The sequence below is a fragment of the Phyllostomus discolor genome, chromosome 15 (genome assembly GCF_004126475.2).
Source record: "Phyllostomus discolor isolate MPI-MPIP mPhyDis1 chromosome 15, mPhyDis1.pri.v3, whole genome shotgun sequence".
NCBI lineage: Eukaryota > Metazoa > Chordata > Mammalia > Chiroptera > Phyllostomidae > Phyllostomus > Phyllostomus discolor.
Window position 1 is genome coordinate 203,730 of NC_040917.2, and position 13,363 is coordinate 217,092.

At 58.4% G+C, this 13,363-nt stretch overlaps 3 gene segments (V, D, J or C); all 3 read right to left on the minus strand.

Annotated features, from left to right (window-relative positions):
- LOC114489672 overlaps positions 1–13,363 on the minus strand; it is a 100,360-nt gene that overhangs the window by 22,710 nt on the left and 64,287 nt on the right.
- On the minus strand, positions 4,876–8,546 carry LOC114489689 (the record flags this gene model as incomplete). The annotated part of the segment is given in 4 exon segments: positions 4,876–4,982; positions 6,235–6,365; positions 7,752–8,072; positions 8,160–8,546. Coding segments are annotated over 4 exon segments (923 nt in total), but the record flags the coding sequence as incomplete, so codon positions are not given.
- Positions 8,724–13,363, minus strand: part of LOC118498316 — a 52,397-nt gene continuing 47,757 nt past the window's right edge. Inside the window, 1 exon segment of the C gene segment in view lies at positions 8,724–9,284. Within this exon segment, the coding sequence occupies positions 8,893–9,284 (392 nt within the window).

The window sequence follows — 13,363 nt, forward strand, 5'->3', positions numbered from 1 at the left end:
CCTCAGACTTAGCAGGGGACTCAGTGTCTCTGACCCCTGGGATGGGAACCAGGTCCCAGAGTTCTCCTGGACAGTGAGAACTGCTGACCCTTTTGTTGACTGTGGTAGTGGTCCCAAAGACAGGCCTGTGAATGCTCCGGTTCCTCCACACAGCACCTGTTCCCCGGGGTGGGCCTGGACCTATCTGTGTCCTGCAACTGACTGAAACACCCCAGGCTCCCAGACACCCACTCACTCCACCCCAGGAAAGCCCTGCACATGGTCCCTACCTGCCCCGTGAAGGTGTCTCACTCTGATCTTTGGAAAGTAGTGTGTCCTGTTCTAATTTAAATGCTCCCATTAGTCAGGAGCTTGACTATCTATCTCTTTAGACACTAGGGAGCCATCTACACCTACTTGTCTTTGCCCTTACCATGTTTCCTAAAGGTGTTCCTCGTGACCTCTTGGAACTCTGCAAGGTGGTCATTCCCAATGCCAGTTCCTAGTTGGCTTCACATTTGTAATGACTTTTACTAATTAATCCCTATCTCTTCATGTTGCTTATCATGGCCTCATGTAACAGACATTCTTATGTAGTCATTGATTGATTTTAGAGAAAGAGGGAGGGTGAGAGAGAGAGACAGACAGGCATTCATTTGTTGTTCCCATTATTTATGTGGTCATTGATTGATTCCTGTATGTGCTGTGAAGGGGGATCGAACCTGCAACCTCGGCATATTGTGGAGATACTCTCAGCAACTTAGCTATGCATCCAGGGCCATTTTACAAAAATTCTTGATTTCTATGTGGTAAAATTCTTCAGCTTTTCACCCTCAGGCTTGTGCCCTCAACAATTGAAGAACCCTGTCAGCATCTGTAGCAGTGTCTTGTGGCTCCTGTAGCAAAGTGCCACAAGTGTGGTGGCGTAAAACTGCAGGAACTCATTCTCTTCCATTCTGGATGGCAGCAGTGTGACACCAAGCTGTGAGCAGGGCCTGAGCTCCCTCCAAAGGCTTCAGAGAGCATCTGGAAGCTACAGACATCACTCCAATCTCTGCTTCTGTCTTCTCGTGGCCTCCTGCCCCACATGTCTTTGTGTGTCATGTCCTCTTCTAAGTTCACCAGTCACTGGACTTGATACCCATGCAAAATTTAGAAGGACCTCAAGACCCTTAACCTAATGTTATTTGCAAAGATCCTATTTCCAAGTGAGTCAACCAGACTGAGGCTGTCTCCTGCTCCTCCAGCCTGGCTGGTCCAGTTTTTGTTGGCTTTGGGTGGCATCCAGAGGGAAATGGTCCTTCTGCAGGGCTTATGCCACGTACCCATAACAGAGGGTGAAGCAGCGGTCAGGGTTCAGTTGTCCCTCCAACATCCTGGCTTTCCCACTGGTGCACTGCCCAACCTGGCCGCACTCACTGTGCACCAAGTTTCTGCAAATAGTCAAGCTGTTTCCGAGGCCCCCGTGTGTGGGTCTGGTAGTCTTTGCAGGGGCAACGTGCTTTTGCAATGATGTTTTGTGCAAATGCTAACATAAGGAGCGAGAGTCTCCCTGACCCTCCCATCATTTGCTCTTACTCTTCAGAATTGTCCAATCTATAAATGCATCTCAAAAGCAGACAGATACACACAAACACACACACACACACACACACACACACACACACACACACACAAACAGCCCAGCTGGAATTTTTATTGGAGTACATAGCAATGTAGTGGGGTCACAGAGCCCCAAATCGTATTGATGCTGTGGCCCATGCTACCACTCCCCCACCAAGCCCCCGTGCGTACTGGTCCCATGACAGCAGGCCCTGCTGCACTTTCACCATGGCATCTGCTGGTGCCACGGGGATGGGACAAGCCAGAGGAGCTGTGGGCTCCTGGGGAGAGAGATGCATGAGGGTCTTGCTGTGGAAACCCAATAAGTGTGGGAAGGGATTGTGGTGTGTTCTGCAGAGCCCCTGTGGGGAGGGAATGTGAGCAAATGCTCAGCAACCAGGCACCCTGATGGACCCTGGTGGTGGGTACTTGAGTGTGTGTGTGATGGGAAGTCCTCTCTGTGTGTGAAAGCAAATGCATGTGAGTGTGTAAAACGGAGGTGTGCATGTCGGAGCTGGTGCTCAGCCCTGTGGGCTGCACCTGGTGAGGAGGGACCTCAAGGCTCACATAGGCCCAGCTGTGGGAACTCAAGCACAGGTGGTCATTAGGAGAGGTTTGGGGCCCCGTGTGCAATGTTGCTGGGACGTCATCAGTGGGAGCCTCAGGGTTGGGGTCCAGGCCCTGAGGATGCTCCTGCTGGGGGACTAAGGCTGCAGTCCACGCCAGTCTCCTGTTCAGCAGGAGGCCACTGGGTCAGTGGTGTGTATATGATCCTGAGGGAGGGGTGGGATGGCTGGGGGTGCCTGCCTTGGTCCCAGTGATGGAAGTGAAGGGGCAGGGCCTGGGGACAGGGAGGTAGAGGGGGCTGGGTCGGGTGCAAGAGATGGACGGGGTGGGGAGACCCTAAGTACTATCATCTGGAGTCCTGGAGTCATGGAGACCCCCAGCCTACCTGGCTGGGATCCGGTGGGCCAGATATGTTACTGGACCCCTGCTGGCCATGCCACTGACTCCTGTGGGTGATCCAGCTGCCAATGGAGCAAAGATGCCCCTAGCTGGAGTGGTACTTCCCGATGGCCTTGGGCCTCCCGGGCTGTTCTGGCAAAGACCCTTCCTCAATGTCCCCCATGCTGGAGCCCACCCCAGGCCATGTTGGTCTGTGTCTGTCCCAGTACAACAGTGGGCATGCCCACCCTCCTGTCTCGGAGCTTTTACTGAGCAGGGCTGACAGCTGAGCACTGCCTTGGCCCCCGAGGGCTGCGTCTCCACAGCTCAAGGGCCTGGCCAGGAAGGATGGGCCTCGCCCCATCTCTGTGAAGGACATCCCTCACTCCATCATTGCTGGCCCGCTGGCCATCATCAGTCTGTAGCCCCTACCTGGACCACCTTCTTCACCCTTCCTGGAGCCCCCTGGCCCCACCCTCCCAGGAATTGCCTGTGTCCCCTGTGCAAACCTGAGTCAAATTCAGGTCTGGGGGCTCTCCCCAAATGACACCTTGCTGCCTGGGTCTGTGGACCCTGTGACAGGCAGCCCTCCTGGCCTGGCCTTTGCTGCCCCTCCCACCTGATCCCTGTTCCTGACACCTACTCTCTTGTTTGGGGCTGAATTGTGTCCCTGCATTCACATGTTGAGGTCCTAACCCCTGTACCTCAGCCTGTGATTGGATTTGGAAACAGGGTTTTTGGAGAGGTGATGAGTTAACCTGAGGTCAATAGGGTGGGTCCTAATCCAGTCTGACTGTTGTCCTGATAAGAGGAGGAGATTGGGACAAGGACACACAGAAGGCTGGCTATGTGAGGAAAAAGAGAGGTAGCCACCCACATGCCAAGGAGAAATGACTCTGAGGGCTATCCCTGTGACACCTGCCCTGGGACCTCCAGCTCCAGGATGGGGACAGAATCTATGTCCCCTGTTTCAGCCCCTGGTCTGTGCTGACTGACACACCCAACATGTGTGCCCTGGTTCTTGCCACAGGTCGCCTGCTCCCAGCCGCAGGTGCTTGTGCAGCTCTGGTTCCCCCATGTTTCTGGGCCACCTTCCTCAGTGACTGGCAGCCCAGGGGAAGCTGGGAAGCAGAGGGCAGGAAGAGATGGAGGATTGGTAGGTTCTGGTGCAGGGAGTGTGAGTGGAGGGGCTGGATGCATGACTCAGCCAGGTTGTGGGTTTTGTGAGTTGTGCAAACACCAGAAAACTCAGGTGAGTTATGGAATTTTTAGGATGTTTTATTGTCACAAAAAAAAAAAAACAGTAAAGAAAACTAATGGGATCCAGAAAATAAAAAAGAAAATAAAAAGCAACCCAAGCTACAATGTGGAGTTCCTTTGAGTAATCTCTCTCTGCACATCCCCTATACTCATGGGGTCTATATCTCCCTCTTTCCTGTCTAGGTAAGATGACTTGGTTCTTATTGGAGATCTGGACCTCTGCCCAGCCCACCCTGCTGGCTCCCTAAGACAGGGGGAATGCTCTGCTCTGAGTACTCTGGGTTCTCATGACTCTCCCCCACTGGAGCAGGGAGAGGCCCTGGGAAGGGCAGAGGGGGCAGAACTCACATCCTCTGCACCCACTTCCCTGCTTTCCTGCCACTCTGCACCCCAATGCCCAGGTCCCTTGACCTCTTCTGTCCACTGAGGAGGCTGTGTCTCACCTGCTTGGGGAACTGGCCACCAGCCTCCTCCCCAGGATGGTTGTAGGTAGACACTGACCTCTCCCTGGGTGGTACTTCCTTGCACCCCTGGGCCCCTGCAGTAGCCCAGTCCAGGCCCATCTCTGAGGGTCTCCTCTGGTGGTAGCCATCTAGGTGACCACTAGGCCCATCTCAAAGCTCTCCTGGTGGGCACTCAGGACCCTTCCAAGGATTTCAGCATTTGGACCCCACCCAACGGGTGGCAGGAACACAGGGCCCCCACCTCCTCCAGGTGGACTTGGGTGCTGACCCCAGGCAGGGCCATCCTGGGATGAGAATGCCCCGTACTGATGCTCTTGGTGTCCACATGACCCCTGGCAGTGTCTTGGGGACTGCTGTGCAGGGGCCAGCAGATGTCCATCAGCTCAGTTTGAGGGCAGAACCTGCTGTCCACCTGGTGGTCTAAGGGGGTGGGTCAGGGCAGGATGCAGCCTGGGATGGCTGTGAAGCCAGATGGCAGAAGCACAGGCCCAGGATGGCCATGGAGTCAGAAGGTGGTGAGGTGAAAGTTCAGCAAGGTCAGAGGGTGGAGCAGCAGGCCTGGGCAGCAGGTTGAGCAGCATGAACCAGCAGACGCGGGTCCTGTACCGGTCAGGGGAAGTTCTGGATGCCTTCCCAGGAGGGCTGGTGCTAAGCCCCCTGTCCGATCATGTTCCTATAATCAGGGACGATGGTCCGCTTCAGCTCCACCACTGAAGAGAAGATCCACTTCACCTGCAGGGAGTGAGTGCCCAGGACCTCTCATCAGCCTCCACAGGGCCGGGGAGGACCAAGTGGGGATGGCATGGGAACAGGGACGAACTGTGAGTGTCCGTGTGGTGACACTGTGGGGACAGCATGATGGGTATGCAGACCGTGTGGACATGGCATAGGAGCAGTGTAGGGGCAACATGAGAACAACATGGGGACATTGCAGGGATTGCTTGGGGAGGACATGGAAACGACATGGGAACAACATGGGGATGGTGTGGGGACAATATAGGAACAACATGTGACAATGGGGACCACATGGGGACATGTGAACAACATTGGGGAGCATGGAAACAACACAGGAACAATGAGGGGATTGACTGGAGACAGCACGAGGACTGGGTGGGGACAAAATGGGGACAGAGTGGGGTCAGTGTGGGGACAGTGTGGGGACAACATGGGGACAATGTGGGGACAATGTGGGGACAGAGTGGGGTCAGTGTGGGGACAGTGTGGGGACAATGTGGGGACAACGTGGGGACAATGTGGGGACAGTGTGGGGACAGAGTGGGGTCAGTGTGGGGACAGTGTGGGGACAATGTGGGGACAATGTGGAGACAACGTGGGGAAAATGTGGGGACAGTGTGGGGACAAAGGGGTACAACATGGGGACAGTGTGGGGATAGCATGGGGTCAGTGTGGGGACAACATGGGGACAGCTCGGGGACAGTGTGGGGACAGTGTGGGGACAGTGTGGGGACAGCGTGGGGACAATATGGGGACGAGATGGGGACAATGTGGGGACAGTGTGGGGACAATGTGGGGACAGTGTGGGGTCAGTGTGGGGACAGTGTGGGGACAACATGGGGACAGCGTGGGGACAGTGTGGGGACAGTGTGGGGACAGCGTGGGGACAGTGTGGGGACAATGTGGGGACAGCGTGGGGACAATGTGGGTACAAGATGGGGTCAGTGTGGGGACAATGTGGGGACAACTTGGAGACTGTGGGGACAGTGTGGGGATGGGGTGAGGACAGTGTGGGGACAGTTTGCGGTCAACATGGGGACAGCATGTGGACATCGTGGGGTCAGTGTGGGGATGGGGTGGGGACAACATGGGGACAGCTTGGGGACAGTGTGGGGACAGTGTGGGGTCAGCGTGGGGACAGTGTGGGGACAGCATGCAGACAGCAGGGGGACAACGTGGTGGTGGCATAGGAGCAACATGGGGACAATGTGGAGACAGCATGGGGTCAATGTGGGGACGGAAGGCCCACCTTGAAAAGGGTGACCGTGGCGCTGTAGCACACGCTGAGCAGGAAGAGGGTGATGAAGATGGAGATGGTGGTCCACAGCCCGTCCAGCTCTCCGTCCTGGGCCTCTGCACAGCTCTCATCCAGGAGTATCCCTGGACAGAGAGGGGGAGGTCAGTGCTGGTGGCCATGGGAGGCTGACTTGGGGCTGCTGGGGCCTAGGGATTCCCTCTGTGACGGAGTGGGGGTCACCCAGGCTGGGCCAGTGGTTCCCAGCTTCCCCATCCTCCACCTCAGGCCCCAGATCTCCACCTGGCCCAGGGGTTGCCCCTCTCTTCTCTGCAGCACCCACTGGGCCTTGTGCAGATGAGGTGGGCTGACCTTGCAGTCCAGTCTGCTCTGCAGTCCCCCAGCCCTCTGTCTTCCCCACAGGGGGCAGAGGGTGGGAGGGACCCCTGCGTAAGAAGGGCCAGGGCTAGGTCAATGTTGGGAGTGCTGAGACAGGCAGGTGGGCCTGAGGGCAAGTCTGGGTGTGGTGGGGAGGATTTCTGCACACCTAGCAGGGAGGGTGGTGTCTGAGTTGTTCAGTGTGTGTGTGAGCTGCTGAGTGGGCCCTGGGGTGTCGGAGGCGATGGGATCGTGCTGGTGTCCATGGAATGGGTAAGGATCTGCTATGTTCTGTGGCCTGGGCCTATGCAATGTGCCTGATAGGAGACCCCTTAGTAAAGCCTGTGTGTGCACGTGCATGTGTGTGCTTGTATGTAAGTGCATGTGTATGGGAAAGTGGGCATGTGAGCTGGTGCTGGTCAGTGGGAGTAACTGTTTTTTTGGTTTTTTTTGGTAGGTCTGGGCTCAGCATCCATGTGGGCATTTGGATAGTCCCTCCCTTTGGGCTCCAGGGTGCCTGTTTCTGCCCCTTTGGGGTAATAGGGTGAGTGTCCTCCTGAGTAGACAGGCCTGGCCCCAGGCGGAGCAAGGCTGGGCTGAGCCCCCTAGCCAGAGGGAGGGTGGGAGACCTGTTCTCCAGGGCAAGACGGCCTGTCCCCACACCACGGGCCAGACCTCCTCCTGTCTGGGCACAGAGCCACCTTACAGAACCTGGGAGAGAGGCAGTGGACAGGGAACCCTGGAGAGAGGGACAGTAAGGTCCCACAGCTTGGGCTCATACAGACGTGGGGACTACTGGGCCCTCATGTCCCAAAGGGGCTCCAGAGGGGTTTCTCCTGGCCCCTGTCCACTCCTCCAGTCCAGAGTAGTTGCTGGCTGGGGAGAAGGCCGGAGGAGCTGGCCTCTGATGACAAAGCCGCATCCCTTCTCTCCAGTGACTGTAGACTTGGAGGCTTGGGTCCCACCCGCGTGGGACCACCCAGTTCCCCTTCATGGTCACAACCAGCCATAGAGCCCAGCCTGGGCTCTGCCTCAGAAAGAACCATGACAGTGTGGCAGGGTCCCAGGGCAGCGCTGGGTGCTTTATTTAATGCTGAGCCTGGGGCATGTACATGGGGTGGGGTCGCTGGGCACCAGGCATGTTGCTCATTTACCCGGAGTCTGGGAGATGACCTTCTGGGTGTAGTGATTGTGCAGAGCCTCATGCATGACCGCACATGTGAAGGCCTGTCCCTGGGTCCACCTGGCTTTGTCCACCGAGAGCTTGCTGTACAGGAAGAAGGACCCATCGTTGTCCTTCATTGGCGGGGTTGTGATGTACTTGGCCTCTGGCTCCGGCTTCCCATTGCTCTGCCACTCCACATTGATGTCCGCTGGGAAGAAGTCTTTGACCAGGCAGGTCACGGTGATGGTGTTCTTGGACAGCTCGTCTGTGTGTGGGGCCAGGGGGTACACCTGGGGTTCCCGGGCTGTTCCTGTGGGATGGGGTCAGCACAGATGGTCACTCCCAGGTAGGGGGCTGGCCCCCCAGGGCCCAACCCTCCCCTGTCTGCTGTCCCCACCTTTGGTCTTGGAGATGGTCCTCTCAATGGGGGATGGGAGGGACTGACTGTTGACCTTGCACTTGAATGTCTTGCCATTCAGCCAGTCCTGGTGTGCGATTGGGAAGGCCTTGACCACTCGGTAGGTGCTGTTGAACTGCTGATGCTGTGCCTTCGTCTTATCCACGCTCTTCTTTTCACTGTCCACATACCAGGTGAACTCTACTTCGAGGTCCTCTGGGGACACGTCCACCACCATACATGTGACCTCGGGTGTCCGGGAGATCATGAGGATGTCCTTGGTTTCGGGGGAAAGATGAAGACTGAGGGCCCTCCTGGGGCTTCAACATCTGGTGGAAAAGAGACAGTGGACAGAAGTAAGTATCTAGATGGGCCTCCCTTGGACACTCATTCCCCCCCATGGGCCACGCCTGGGCTTGGCCACCTCCTTGTACATGGCTGACTCACGTGGGCATGTGCTCTTAGTTGCTTCATCAGTTCGGGGTTCACTGTAGAGAGAACACACTGACGGTTATTGGGGCCTGGGTGTAGTTACTAACCCCTGGGGGTGGGCTTAGGTTAGAGCCAGAGCTGGGCAGGTGTGAGACCAGCATCCTTCTCCAGGGTCCCTGAGGCTAGGGTAAGGGTGTCTAGCCTGTGCCCACCCTGGGCCTGGTGGAAATGTCCAGAGGACCTCTCCCTGGGCTTGGGGGGCCTTCAGGATGGGGAGACTGTCAGTGCCTCCCCAGCTGCTCTAGGCCGGGGAAGCCACCCCTGTCCTGTGGTCTATCCAGGCAGGAGGCTGCCCAGGCCTGTCTCCTAGTGGATGTCCCCTGGTGGCTGAGTGCTCACCGGTCTTTTCCAACTTGGTGTTGCTGGCTGGGTGGACTACGTTGCAGGTGTACGTCTGGCCGAATGAGCTGCTGGCAGGCGCTGTCACCATGCTGCTCAGAGAGTAGAGCCCAGAGGACTGAAGGACGGAGGGGAAGGTGTGCACGCCGCTGGTCAGGGATCCTGAGTTCCAGGACACAGTCACCGGCTCAGGGAAGTAGCCAGATACCAGGCAGCCCAGGGAGATTGTGGAGCCAGATGTGGCCTCACACAGTGAGGAAGACAGTGGAAAGACCTTCGGGGCGGTGGTGGTGGCTGCAAGAGAGAAAGTCATGTGACTGCCAAGGCCTCAGCTGGGAAGTCTGGGCAGACTGTCAGGGGCCCAGGCCTGGGACACCGACCAGCTCAGTGCCTGAGGCCGATGGTGCAGCCACCCATGTGGGTCTCTGCCATCCAGGCCTCATGTCTCTGTAACTGCGGGCACCGGGCTCACCAGCTCAGCCAGTGCTTCATGACTGCCTAGACACAAGTGCCCCGAGGCCCCTGAGGCCTCAACCCCTTAGACCCCACAGAGACCCTCCAAGCCCTGACCTGTGGCTCCCATTTCTGGCTGGCTCCCCTGAGTTCGCCCCTTGTGCCAACTGTCCTTCCACCTGCCAGGCCCTGACCTGGGTGTGCAGTCCCCTTCTTGGTGCCTGTGCTCTGCTGCCAGCCCTGTGGCCAGAGCCCCTGTCATACAGGCCATCTGCCTCTCTGAGAGAGCTGAGCAGCCAAGGTGCCACCCTGGTCCCCATCCCCACCCTGGACCCTCTCCCTACCCTGTCCACAGGAGCCCCTGCCCCATCCCTGTGGTCCTCCAGCCCCGGATACTATGTCTGGGCCTCTAGAACTATCGGCTTCTCCCCGAGTCCTTGTGGCTTCCTGAGCTCACACATGTCCTTGGCCACCCAGCTCTTGCTCAGTCCTGGTCCTTCCTGAGCCCAGCCAACTTCTCAACATGGCCAGGAGCCTGGTACTGGCCTTGGCACCCCTCTCCTGCATGGCACCAGTGACCCAGGCCGCAGAGTGGCCAGGGTGTACAGGCACCCCACGGCCAGGCCTGTCCCCCAACTCCGATCCCATCAGGTCGGCCCCAGAACTCTGCCCTGAGGCCCCCTATCCGTTCTCAACCCCATCCCAGGATGGAAGCCCTGGCTCAGGCCCTGAATGGGCCCTCCTACGTCCCTCTGAGGGGTCCAGGGCCCTATGCCACCCTACATCCTCCCAGGTCCCTGCAGCAGGACTGGTGCCTCTGGGTTCGAGAACTGAGACCCATGTGGTCTCCTCAAGGGCCTCCTTGCTCCTTGCCATAGGAGACTTTCCTGTCCAGGGTCCCCTTGCCACCCCAACTTGCTGTCCACCAGGCTCACCTGTCCCCTGGGGCTCTCTCTGCTCCCTCCCAGCTGAGGTTCCACATCCTCCAGGGCTCCTTTCAGCTCAGGCCCTGCCCTGGTCCGCCAGAGCTCTGGGGCTGCCCACTGCCCCTCCCCTTCTCCCAGCTCACTGGGATATGCTCTACCTGCTGCCCAGAGCTCCTGGGCCTGGGGCTGCTCCCTCTTGCTGCCTTGCAGGCTCCCCTCCTCCCACTGCTCCCCCAAAGCACTCCCTGCCCCTGTCCCTCTCCCTGGACCCTCACAGGAGCTGAGAGCCCCTTGTCCATCAGTCTCTTGCCTCTGCTCAGGTGAGGTCCAGTTCTGCCTGCTCAGGCCCCAGGTCTCCTTGTCCAGGGGCCACTGCTTTCCCAACTCCAGGGTCAGCTCCCTATACTCCTTCCTTCCATTTGCCTCCTGCTCACCTGCATAGCTCTGCCAGCTCCCCTAGAGCACCAGGTGTATATTCCTGCACTGTTCTTCCCCTCAACCTGCCCCCTGCTTGCCAGTATGTCTCTGCAAGATTATGCTGGAGCTCCAGGGGCAGTTCCCTGTCCTCAGAGCTACGGTCTGCTAACCTGCAGAGCTCTTCCAGCTCCCCCAGAGCTCCAGGGCAGCTCCCTACCCCCCTACCTCCCCTACCTGCCACTGATCAGCTACACAGCTCTGCCACCTCTCCCAGGAGCTCCTAGGGAAGCTCCCTGCCCTTGTATCCTCCATCTTGCATCCTGCTGACCTGCATAGCTCAGCTAAGACCCTCAGAACTCCAGTGACACCTCCATGCCCTCCTGCCTCCCCACCTGCCCCTGCTCACCCCCATATCTCTGACAGCTTCCCCAGAGCTTCAGGGAGAGCTCCGTGCATCCCTCCCCTCCCTCCTGCCTCCTGCTCACCTGCATAGCTCTGCGGACTTCCCCAGAGCTCCAGGGACACCTCCCTGCCGTCCTGCCTCCCCACCTGCCCCTGCTCATTCACATATATCTGCTAGCACCCCCAGATCTCCAAGGAAAGCTCCTGCCAACCTGTTCCCCACCTGCCCCTGCTCACCCACATAGCTCTGCCAACTTCCCTAGAGCTCCAGGGGCAGCTCCCTGTACCCCAACCCTCCCTCTTGCCTCCTGTTCACCTGCATAGCTCTGCTAGCACCCCTAGAGCTCCAGGGACAACTCTCTGCCTTCCTGCCTCCCCACCTGCCCCCTGCAAACCTGCACAGCTCTGCCATCTCTCCCAAGAGCTCCTAGGGGACCTCCCTTCCCCTCTATACTGCATTCTGCATCCTGCTGACCTGCATAGCTCTGCATGCACCCCCAGAGCTTCAGGAGCAGCTCCCTGCGTCCCTATCCTCCCTCATTCCTCCTGCTCACTCACATAGCTCTGCTAGCACCCCCAGAGCTCCAGAGGCAGATCCTGGCCCTCCTGCCTCCTGACCTGCCCCTGCTCACCCACATAGCTCTGCCACCATCCTCAGAGCTCCAGGGAGAGCTCCCTGCAACCCTACCCTCCCTCTTGGCTCTTGCTCACCTGGGTAGCTCTGCTAGCACCCCCAGAGCTCCAGGGGCAACTCCCTACCCTCCTGCCTCCCCACCTGCCCCTGCTCACCCTCATATCGCTGCCACTGTCCCCAGGGCTTCAGGGGCAGCTCCCTGCACCCCTACCCTCCCTTCTGCCTTCTGCTCACCTACATAGCTCTGCTACCACCCCCAGAGCTCCAGGGACAGCTCCCTACCCTCCTGCCTGTCCATCTGCCCCTGATCACCTGCACAGCTCTGCCATCTCTCCCAGGAGCTCCTAGGGGAGCTCCCTGCCCTTCTATCCTCCATCCTGCATCCTGCTGACCTGCATAGCTCTGCTAGCACCCTCAGAGCTTCAGGGAGAGCTTCCTACCCTCCTGCCTCCCCACCAGCCCTTGCTCATTCTCCTATTCCTGCTAGCACCCCCAGAGCTTCAGGATCAGCTCCTTGCATCCCTACCCTCCCTCCTGCCTCCTGCTCACCTGAATAGCTCTGCTAGCAACCCCAGAGCTCCAGGGAGAGCTCCCTACCCTCCTGCCTCCCCACCTACCCCTGATCACCTGCACAGCTCTTCCATCTCTCTCAGTAGCTCCTAGGGGAGCTCCCTGTCCTTCTATACTGCATTCTGCATCCTGCTCACCTGCATAGCTCTGCTAGCACCCTCAGAGCTTCAGGAGCAGCTCCCTGCCCTCCTGCCTCCCCACCTGCCCCTGCTCACCCACATAGCTCTGCCAGCACCCCCTGAGCTTCAGGAGCAGCTCCCTGCATCCCTACCCTCCTTCCTGCCCCCTGCTCACCTGCATAGCTCTGCTAGCACCCCCAGAGCTCCCCGGGCAAGTCCCTACCCTCCTGCCTCCCCACCTACCCCTGTTCATCCTCATATCTCTGCTAGCACCCCCAGAGCTTCAGGAGCAGCTCCGTGCATCTCTAACCACCCTCCTGCTTCCTGCTCACCTGCATAGCTCTGCTAGCATCCCCAGAGCTCCAGGAACAGCTCCCTACCCCCCTGTCTCTCCACCTCCTCTGATCACCTGCACAGCTCTGCCATCTCTCCCAGGACCTCCTAGGGGAGCTCCCTGCCCTTCTATACTGCATTCCTCATCCTGCTCACCTGCATAGCTCTGCTAGCACCTCCAGAGCTTCAGGAGCAGCTCCCTGCCCTCCTGCCTCCCCACTGGCCCCTGCTCACCCTCATATCTCTGCTAGCACCCCCAGAGTTCCCCGGGCAGCTCCCTGCCCTCCTGTTCTGCTAGCTTCCTCCTCTCAGCTGCAGTTGTCTTGCCCCTTGTCCCTAGCCTGCTGGACTACAGTAGCCCCTTTCCCCTCCTGCTCTAGGATCCCGTTTGCCATAGTCTGAGAGTTCCATTCAGGCTGCCACATCCCCCACATCTCCCTCAGGGCTTCCTGCCAGTCCCAGAGCCCTCAACCCCATTCAGCTCCATTCCTGGCCTCACCCTCTTCTTTCAGGCACTGG